Here is a 10,256-nt window from a genome sequence, read left to right on the forward strand (position 1 = left end):
GTTGGAGTTTGGAGCAGTGATTCGGGCCAGTGTTCTCGTGTTTCAGTTCGGCAGTTGCAAGGTGAATTATCCTCACTATATCAACAGGGTCTACGGCACCAAGGCCGACCCTTTATCGGATTTGTATTCGGGTATTCGCATGATATACTTATGGGTTTGTTAGATCGGTATCCTGGTATATAGGATGATGTTATGCTAGTGACCGGTTAGGTCAGTATCCTGTTTAGGATGTTGCTATGCTATTATGGGTTTGTTAGATCTGTATCTTGGTATATAGGATGATGTTATGCTAGTGATCGGTTAGGTCAGTATCCTGTTTAGGATGTTGCTATGCTATTATGATTCTGTTAAATCGGTATCCTAGTATACAGGATGATGTTATGCTAGTGACCGGTTAGGTCAGTATCCTGTTTAGGATGATGTTATGCTATTATGATCTATTAGATTGGTATCCTGGTATATAAGATGATGCTATGTTAGTGACCTGGTTAGGTCGGTATCCTGGTTATAGGATGTTGCTATGATTGATGATCTGTTAGATCGGTATGACTGTTATATATATGTCAGTATATGTTATTTATGTGCACATGGTTATTGTTGATGGGTGGGTTGAGGCAGGGTCCTGCTTCGTGCGGTTGAGGCCAACATACCCGACGAGCGGTCCGGATAGACTGTGAACCTGCATGACTGTCCAGTCATACCGAAGGCTCGAGATAGATCCAGGTAGACTGTAGGCCTTGCAAGGCGGTCCAGTCAAGCTGAGGGTTCAGTATGCATGTTGTTCTGTATTTGTTGATATGATATGATTATGGTTATATGAGGTTGGTATTTTGGGGGCAACTCACTAAGCTTTCGGGCTTACAGTTCAGTTTATTGTTTCAGGTTCAACGGATGGCCGCGGGGAGGCGAAGGCGTGACCGTACACTTCCTCAATTGATGATTATGATTTCTGGGAACTCTGATGTATAAACTATTTTGAAAACAAATTGTAATAACTGAATGGTTTTAAATGATTTAAAAAGTTTTAAATTGGCTCGAACTTCATGGGTGTGACACTCATAGTTGTTATATTGTGTGTTATATGTGATATTCGGAACTGTTGATATTTCAGGAGTGTTGTTATATGCTGTGATGTATGAAATATTTTGTAAAACTCACTAAGCTTTGTGCTACCAACTTTTTTGGTTTGGTTTGTAATGTTTGTTGGTTTTCATATTATAATTTTGACAACCCTAATTTATATATAAAAATGGTATTAATACAAATATAGAAAAAAAAATGTGGAGAGAGAGAGAGAGAGAGAGTACTCCTTTACAGTCAATAGGGAAGCTCCTATGAACAACTTTTTACTCACATCACCAAAAGGAAAGTGGATGGAGAAATCAGAGCCACCAAAGGCATCAAATTTCGAAGATGATGTCGATTTCATCAGTAGCATGCCGGATGCAATTCTTCTTTTGATTCTCTCCCGTCTTTTATCTACAGAAGAAGTAATTCGGAGCAGCATATTGTCCAGACGATGGAAGTATTTGTGGACTGCAGTTCCCTCTTTACACATACGTTACAGACGTGAATTAAAAAAAACCAAATTCATAGAGTTTGTGTATTGGGTTCTAGCAAACATAACCGTCAATTTGGATAGCTTTCGTCTATATTGTGGTGATTACTACTGTATGTCAACAGTCTGGCGGTGGATTCATGTGGCAGTTCGGAAAAATGTCAAAGAACTTCACTTGGAGTTACACCCTAATAAGCTTACCGATGTATTCGAGATGCCCCATTGTCTGGCGACTTGTGGTTCATTGGAGGTATTAAAGTTGTATTTATCGGCTCGTCTTCTAAGGTTGCCTAATATTATGGGGTTTCCGGCACTTAGGGTTCTTGATTTGACCTACGTTGACTTGGAAGACGATAATTTGATTAATAATTTTCTTGAAAGCTGCCCGTTGCTTGAGGAGTTGAGTTTGATATGCTGCTTCATGAACGAACTTGCTCTTCTACGTATTTCAAATCCGAATCTCAAAAGGCTGAGAATTGACAATAACGAAAATTTGCTAATGTGCAGTGGCATTAAGATTTGTTGCCCAAAACTGGTGGATATGGATTTAACAGGTAATATAGCTTATCGCATTTTCTTTGAATGTCTAGACTCCTTGAAGGTAGTTGTGATTCAGCCTAAATTTGAGGGGATTACCAAATCTGTGTTGTTTCCTGGAATTTCTCGTGTGGAACATTTGTCTATCGACCTCTTCTTCTTCCTTGAGGTAGATGCTTATTCTCTTTTTCCCCAATTTTTCATTTGGGTTTATGATACTTATTTACTTTTGTTTGAAATTATGATTGTGTTTTTATCAAATCTTTGTCATTATTGTAGTGCATTTATGCTGCACGTGATCCGGTTTTACCTAATCTGAAGACTTTGGTGATTAAAACAACTATGGATGCCTTCACCATGGAGAACTTCAACAAAGTTCTCAAATATTATCCCAAATTGGAGTCGCTCAAGTTGATCATTAAACAGGTATTCTCTTATCATTTTTTTTTAAATGTATCGCTTTCCTTGATGCTTGTTGCATTTTGTGTAACATGAGGCCTAGAGTCTAGACACAATCTTAAAAGGATTTGAATTGGGGATCTTTACATTATCCTTTTAAGAAAAACAATTGGATTTTCACATCTAACATGAAAAAATTATGCTTTTGTATGATGATCTAGGATTTTGATGAAAAATACGAGTGGTTGGATGAAGCTGAAACAAGGGAAATCTTGACTAGTGATGTGGAAAGGGTCGAGTTTTTCGAATTCAATGGAGAAAAACCGAAACTAGTTATAGACTGGTTTGAAGATTTATTGCATTTGTTTTTCACTTGGGGTGATTTTGGGGACAGGTTCCCTTATTGGTTGTAATTGTCAAACTAATTACTGTTTTGAAGAACTGGTTTTACAAGCATTATGGTAAACTTGAAGTAGTACCTACCTATCCATGTGATGGGGTAACTAGATTTCTTTGTCTTATGTGGATGTTTTTGGATTTGGATTTTTGCTTCATTTTCAACTTTAAGTAGAAAATACTTATTTGGTTTTGCAAATTGTTTAATAAAAACCTAGCAAGTGTAATTACAAACATTAGTATGTATAATTGTTACACTTGGGAGTATTAGAGAAGGAGTTGACTATTGACTGGTCCTATGTTTGACTTCCTTAGCTAGGGGCATTCTTGTCTTTCCTAGTTTGGTCGGTGCTAGCTAGGTATAAATAAGAGGTTACACCTTTAGAGTTTAGATCATTGAATCATTCAATTACCAGTATCTAATTTCATTCTAAATCTCTAGTCTGTTACAATAATATGACAGATATGTAGGTATGTATGTATGTAAGATATTATATATGTATAATAGAGGGATGAAGAGTTAACACAAACGTAGTCTCCATTGAAGATCATTTTGGATGTGGGACTCTTATTTGGAGACATTACATACTTCGTGAACTTTTTGACTTTTTGTAAGCAAAAAATGATCTCATTTTGTATAGAAGTCAAAGTACGTTTTTTATTTTTATTTTATGAAAGAAAATTATAATGGAATTGAAAAGGGGATTGGGGAAATAAAATGGATGTAAGTGTAAGGGTATGATTGGCATTTTGTTATATTTCCAACCCTGTTTTTAATTAAAGAGAACTCGTTGAACCGCTAATATCCTTATAAGGTTCCAATTCGCCTTTTATCTCCAACTTCTTCAAATATGAAAGGTTCAAAGTTATTATTATTTTTTTTCAATTGTCAATGTGGGATTTACTTTTTAGTTGATTGTACTTCCCTTGCATCCGTGTCGCATCGTTTCTGTAGGAAAGATAAGAATGTTTTTCTTGTTATACATAAGTATTTTCCCCATACAAACTCAAGTTGCCCATTTCCATCCCAAATATACACGGATATAGATCCTGTTACTGTCTATTTGGTTGTGCCTATGAGAAAGTTGATGTGAAATGGGCCAAGAATCTGGTGGCTCTAATTACACTCGAGGGTATGCCCACGGTTCTTTCGTTTGGTTCACTTGGAAAAGCTCATTGCATAACTCGTATTGCACGAGCCTACATGATCCCACCATGGTTTACTCTAATCAATCCTAAAACACTCCAATAAACTCTACTTTAGACCATCATTTATACTCATCACTAACCATTAGACCTTTCGGTATGATGGCCACGAACGAGGTCGTGGTCTAGGTAGCCACAAACCATGACCGTGCACGCCATCCCGGTGGGTCGTGGCTGTGGCCCTTCGTGCTCCGGACAACGATTTCAAACGTCCAATACAATTCTTTCTTTCTCTCTCTATCTCTCTAAGGTCCCGTTTGATAGTTTCTGTCCGAGAAAATGTTTTCTGGGAAAGTGTTGTATGGAAAAGTTTTCTGACTGGGAAAGAAACCATGTTGTTTGATTATACATCTTATTTATTGTGCTGAATGATGAAAAATGATAATATTACCCTGCTTTTCTATATTGTGATGGATGAAGTTACAAAATAATCATTTAAAATCCAATAAAAAGAATTAATCCATAAAAAGGAAATAGAAAAAGAATTATTTAAAATAAATTAATAATCCAATAAAATAATATTAATTAATACATAAATATTATATATGAAAAATAATATTTATTACTATATAATAATCCAATAAAAAAAATTAAAAGAAACTAATAATCCAAGAAAGAAAGAGGCAGAGTTTGGGGTACAATTGTCTTTCCAGCCTCTTCAGCCAGAAAGATATGATTTTTGAGCTTTCTTGGAAAGACATATCTTACTGGGAAATACCTATTTTTTGTGCATATCAAACAGTCTTTCCGGTCCATTTAGTCAGAAAGATTTGTTTGGAGCTGGAAATATGTCTATCAAACGGGGTCTAACTCTCTTATCCTCTCTCTACAATAAAATATATATATTTTTTAATTTAAAAATAAAAAAATAAGAGGAATATAGTGGTGGGTATCTCATAGGTTTAGTGGTTGAATGTGGTGATGATGTAACACCCACCACTATAATGGTTAGTGGTGGGTATAACGGATGACCTTATAGTAGTGGGTGTCACATCATCACCACACTCCCTACCACTAATAATGGGATACCTACCACTAAACACACCACTGCACCTCATTTTTTAATTAAATTCAAAAATACATTAAAATCATACTTTTTTTAAATACTAGTTTTCCATTAAATTAAAATACCACATTACATTAAAAAAAACACAATAAAACATATATTTTTTAAACAAACATTACATTATTTTAAAACACACAACATAAAATAAAATAAATAAAAAAACATAAAAATGCAACCACAAACAACTTAAACTAGTTTTTAAACCTTATGATTTTTAATGACTGAATTTTGGGCACTCCTTCAATTTTAGTCAAACTTTGACGTGTTTAAACGGTATGTGTTTCGTGTCTTCATATCGGTGCATGGCCACAGCAAACGGCTCACCTTCGTGTACGTTGTTTATAACAAAGTTATAAATTTCATCGAACTTAAGGCATTTGACCCTCATATCGCGAAACTTCGAACATATTTCATCAAGACTACGACTTCGGCAACCCATTAAATCATGGAAAACGTTTCCAATTTTTACCCAAAAATTAGGAGGCATTATAGCATCTGGGTCTTCAGAAACCGTCACCCATGCTAGTGCTAAGTTCTCTTCTTCTTTTTATGACCAATTCATCCTTTTAGGAGTCGTTGGTTTTGAATTATCAAGCAAAACAAGTGTTTGATTGTGAATAAAATGAGAGGGGAATTGTGTGAGTAAAATGAAAGAAAATTGTGGTGTTTATAGAATATGTTTAATAGTGTTTGAAAGGTAAAAACTAAAAATTAAAAAATTAAAAAATTAAAAAAAAATGAACGTTTGTAACACCCGGAATCTAAAAGATTAATTATGGAAATAAATTCTCTTTCCTAGGGACCAACATGGCGAGTTGATGGTGGGAAACTCGACGTGTTGGAGGCTTTTGGGGCGCGCGTTTTTGTGAGCCTACTCGGCGAGTTGGTGAAGGGAACTCGACGAGTTGGACGTTGATTGTGAAACCCTAATTTTTTGGGTGTTGCACCCCATTTAAAGGTCTTAAGTTCTTTGGCTGGCCTCCTTACCAGCCTTTTCTGTCCAGATACCCTAAAATCAAGCCTTATCTTCCATTGTTGAGTGTGAGAGCTTGGGGAGAGCCTTGGGAGTTCATTTTGGTGCTTGTTGAAGGAGCTAAGGAATTAGGAGTTGCTTGGCTTGAAGAAGAAAGTCTTGGATCCAAAATCTATGTCTCATTTGCCAAGTTTTTGAGGTATCAAGTTCTCACATTGCTTAGATCTCTTATTGGGTTAGATTTTATGATTTTTTAGACATGGTTGGGTGGATGTTGGGGATTAGGACGTCCCAAATGATTATTCTTTCAGATCTAAGGTCTACATGAGCTCTTTTAGCATAAAGGTGCAAACTTTATGGATTTAAGGGCTTCATGCATTCATTAAGTCTTTCATTTATCCCTTTTTGAGCTTTTGGGCTCCTCCTAGTCATGCTTAAGCGTAAAGTTGGAAACTTTATGTGGCCATCTAGCCTTATGGGGTCAGATCTGCATTTTGGGGTTTTGTCCTTGATGATTAAGTGCTTAATGATTAAGCCCTCACTCTTTTAAGTCTAAGGTTTGGGTTTGGACCCCTTTTAGGTGGTTCCTAGGGGTAAAGTTGGAAACTTAACCCTTCTTGATCTCATTTTGGTCGATATCTGAGCTTTGGAGCTCTTGGACTCGTTGAAGGCAGCTTAATGCATTAAGTTGTTGGTTCTTGGGAGAACTCGACGAGTTTGTTGGTCAACTCGGCGAGTTGACTTGATTTTTCCCGATCTGTGCAGTTGATGGAGAAACTCGACGAGTTGAAGGACAACTCGGCAAGTTGGGTCAACTTGGACCGTTGACTTTGACCTTCGATTCATGTCTTTGAAAAAGTTTATCCCAAGGGATACTTGAGGTAATCAGTAGGGGTGAGCAAAAACCGCACCGCACCTAAAATTAATCGTAAAAACCGCATAAACCGCAACCGATAAACCGCAACCGCAATAAAAACCGATGGTGAGGTTTTCTATTTTTCAAAAACCGCAAATTTGCGGTGCGGTGCGGTTATTAGTCTTCAAAAACCGAAAAAAAAAACCGCACCGCACCGCATATATTTTATACAATTTTTTTATTAATTATTAATATATTAAATATTAAAAATAAGACAAGTTTCATGGATGAAACAATGATAAAATACTAGAAAACAAAAATGTTGGTTTTTTGTTATTTTCAACTTTGAAAAATGGTGAAATTTGACAATTTTAAGATATTTATTGTTAATTACTATTGATTTGACGTTTTTAAGATATTAGTTATTTGTGATTTAAGTTAATTGTCTTATAACTTATCGTTTTTTTATTATTATAAGTAATATGTTTGAACTCTTAAAACCGTTTGAGCTCTAAACTATGGTTAAAAATCACACAAAATAACTGCACCAAATTCCATGCGGTTAATAACCGCAACACAAAAAAAATAAAACCGCACCGCAAAAATAACCGCCTAACCGCACCGCAAAAATAACCGCACCAATGGATTAACCGCATTTGCGGTTAGTGGTGAGGTTTTAGCTAATAACCGCACCGAACCGCACCGTGCTCACCCCTAGTAATCAGAAGTTTAATTAAGAAAATTATGGGCTTAGGATAAGAACCATAAGGGGTTGGGCCCAATTTGGAAAATTGGTCCATTAGTGGGCCTTTGTGGATCTTTTGGTTTTGGGCCTCAGTTTTGGTTTATGTTGGGTCAGGGGTAAAATGGTCATTTCACCCCAAGAAAGGATTATGGATTATAGCATGGAACCCAATTGCTAATTGGGTGTGTTGTTGGTTTTGATAGCTCGGGAAGCCGGCAGGGAAGCAGCTAGGGATTTCTTTCAGTGAGCTTCTACATTCGATGTGAGTTTCGCCTCACTGTACCCATGGGTCGTAGGCACTAATGTCGGCCCACTAGTTTTGGTTATTTGCTAGTAGAGAGATGCCTTAGGGACTGTATAGTCATGTAGGATAGACTGAGGACTCTTGATCTAAGCTCTCTTACCTGTTCCTTGTTTGGTTGTGGTTCTAGAGTAGGATCACCTGTCAGGGTGACTATCTCACCTCTGAGTATATACGGCCATGCATTCCTTGAATTGTTGATATTTAGTATGCTGCTATGCGGTAGTGATCTGTTAGATATGTGTTCTGGTATTGAGTATGATGTCATGCTGTAGTGATCTGTTAGATCTGTTTCCTGGTATTGAATATGTAAATTTGTGGTAACAACCTGTAGAACTGTATTTTATATGTGCTTGTTGGTTATCATCTATGGAGTGCCCGTAGGGACTGTCTGTGGTCATGTAGGATAGCCTGAGGACTCTTGGTCTAGGCTCTCTTGCCTGTTCCTTGTTTGGTTGTGGCTCTAGAGTAGGACCATCTGTTTGGGTGGCTATCTCACATTTGGTTACTTATGGTTACGCATTCTATGGGGGTTATCTGGTAGAGGGACTGTATGTTGTGAGAGGATTAGTAGGAAGTAGTGAGCTGTATGATTACTATTTGCATGTATTATGTTCCTACTTGATCTTGATTGTTCATATGTCGACATATTGTGTTTGGTTTGGGTTGAGGCGGTACTTTGTGCGGTAGGCCAAGATACCCAGTGCGGGCCGAATGTAAGCCGTAGGCACGGAAGCTCGAGAAGAGCGGTAGGGTTGAGGCGGTAGGCCAACAAACCGTGGGTATTCCAACCCAATGGTTGACTAGACCCAACGTGTTTGATAATATATGTGATCTGTTTATATGGTGGTATTTTTGGGGGAAACTCACTAAGCTTTATGCTTACCCAGTTGTTTATGATTTCAGGTATCATCGGTTATTGCAGGAAGGCGATGGCGAGACTTTACACACTCATTAGCGACATTGAAAATTCCGCGTTTCTACAATACTCTGATTTTTAATAAATGTAATTCAGAATAAATGGTTTTCTTATTTAATGGATTAATAAATTGGGAAGGTTTATCTTAATAAAAATGAAAATTTTTTGTTGTGAAATTGGGACATTATAAGTTGGTATCAGAGCCCTGGTTTGAGTGGATTGGATGAACACTTGTGTGAATCCAGTCTCAAACTAGGATCTGAGAGTTTTTGCAAAATGTTTTTGAAAAAGAAATTGTAATGAAAGAGTTGGGTTAAGGGCATGGGCTTGATCTCTTGTCATGTTCTTGTTTGATTATTGGCTTGGGATCGGGAACGTGGACCTTGACTTACCTTTGATTTTTCAAGAAGATGCGGTGTGTTCAGTCAGCCAGAGCTCGGACAGGAGAGTGGTTCCCAAAATACCCATACTTTTCATATTTGCTGAGTTTTGATCTTGATGATACATGATTTGTTAAAAAACATGAATCCTTACCTTTAAATACCTTGAAAACCCTAAAATTTTCATGGGCTTTGGGTTGCACAGTTCTCATGTCGTACGAATATATTCTCACCTCGTGAGGACTCTTACGTCGTCATAATTACTTCTCACCTCGTGAGAACGGGTTTTCACCCAATTTCACTCCAACTTCAAACAGTCATTACTTCTCACGGAAAGGTCTTGACGATCCCCACAACCCTATCTAATTACTTTTGACTTAAAACACATCGAACTAAAATCCTTAGTTCATGAAAGAAGTTTGAAACATCACTTTTCCCATTTTACCTTTTGACTCCAAAACACAAACCAAGGTTTTAATCACTTATCCAACATTATCATCATCCAATAAGGTATAAACCCCATTCCCTTGAATCCCAATGCCTTTACTTGATCCATTTGTTGTCCATAATCCTGGAATAAGAAACTTCTCGAAACAGGATGTTACACAAAACATGATAATATCATTATCAAAGTATTTCCAAGGAAATGTATTTCATTTATAATTAAAAACATGGGATGTCATCGTCAATGCATATACATAAGCATAAATAAGTCTTAATAGGCCTTACAACATCTTATTATACTAATAGCCTACAAACTCCTCAAATCATTCATCATCCAAGTGCATTTGTATCACTACCTGTGATACAAAGAAACTGAGTGGGTCAGGCTTGGGGGCTTGGTGAGCACATAGGGTTTTCAACCCACAATAATTAAGTTCTTTAATTATATACTTCACATCAAATAAGTCACCCGATCA

General features: G+C 36.9%; 1 protein-coding gene across 1 annotated transcript; it reads left to right on the forward strand.

Moving 5' to 3' along the window:
• The first annotated feature begins 1,282 nt into the window (after nt 1–1,282).
• LOC145117707 (F-box/LRR-repeat protein At3g26922-like) lies at nt 1,283–3,013 on the forward strand. Its single transcript, XM_079054016.1, has 3 exons — nt 1,283–2,264; nt 2,375–2,521; nt 2,716–3,013. The coding sequence occupies exons 1-3, from the start codon at nt 1,335–1,337 to the stop codon at nt 2,905–2,907; spliced, it is 1,269 nt and encodes a 422-aa protein (XP_078910142.1). The 5' UTR covers nt 1,283–1,334; the 3' UTR covers nt 2,908–3,013.
• Nucleotides 3,014–10,256: the final 7,243 nt, after the last annotated feature.

Source organism: Lactuca virosa, chromosome 5 (genome assembly GCF_052849685.1).
Source record: "Lactuca virosa cultivar CGN04683 chromosome 5, Lactuca_virosa_CGN04683_v6, whole genome shotgun sequence".
Classification (NCBI taxonomy): Eukaryota; Viridiplantae; Streptophyta; class Magnoliopsida; order Asterales; family Asteraceae; genus Lactuca; species Lactuca virosa.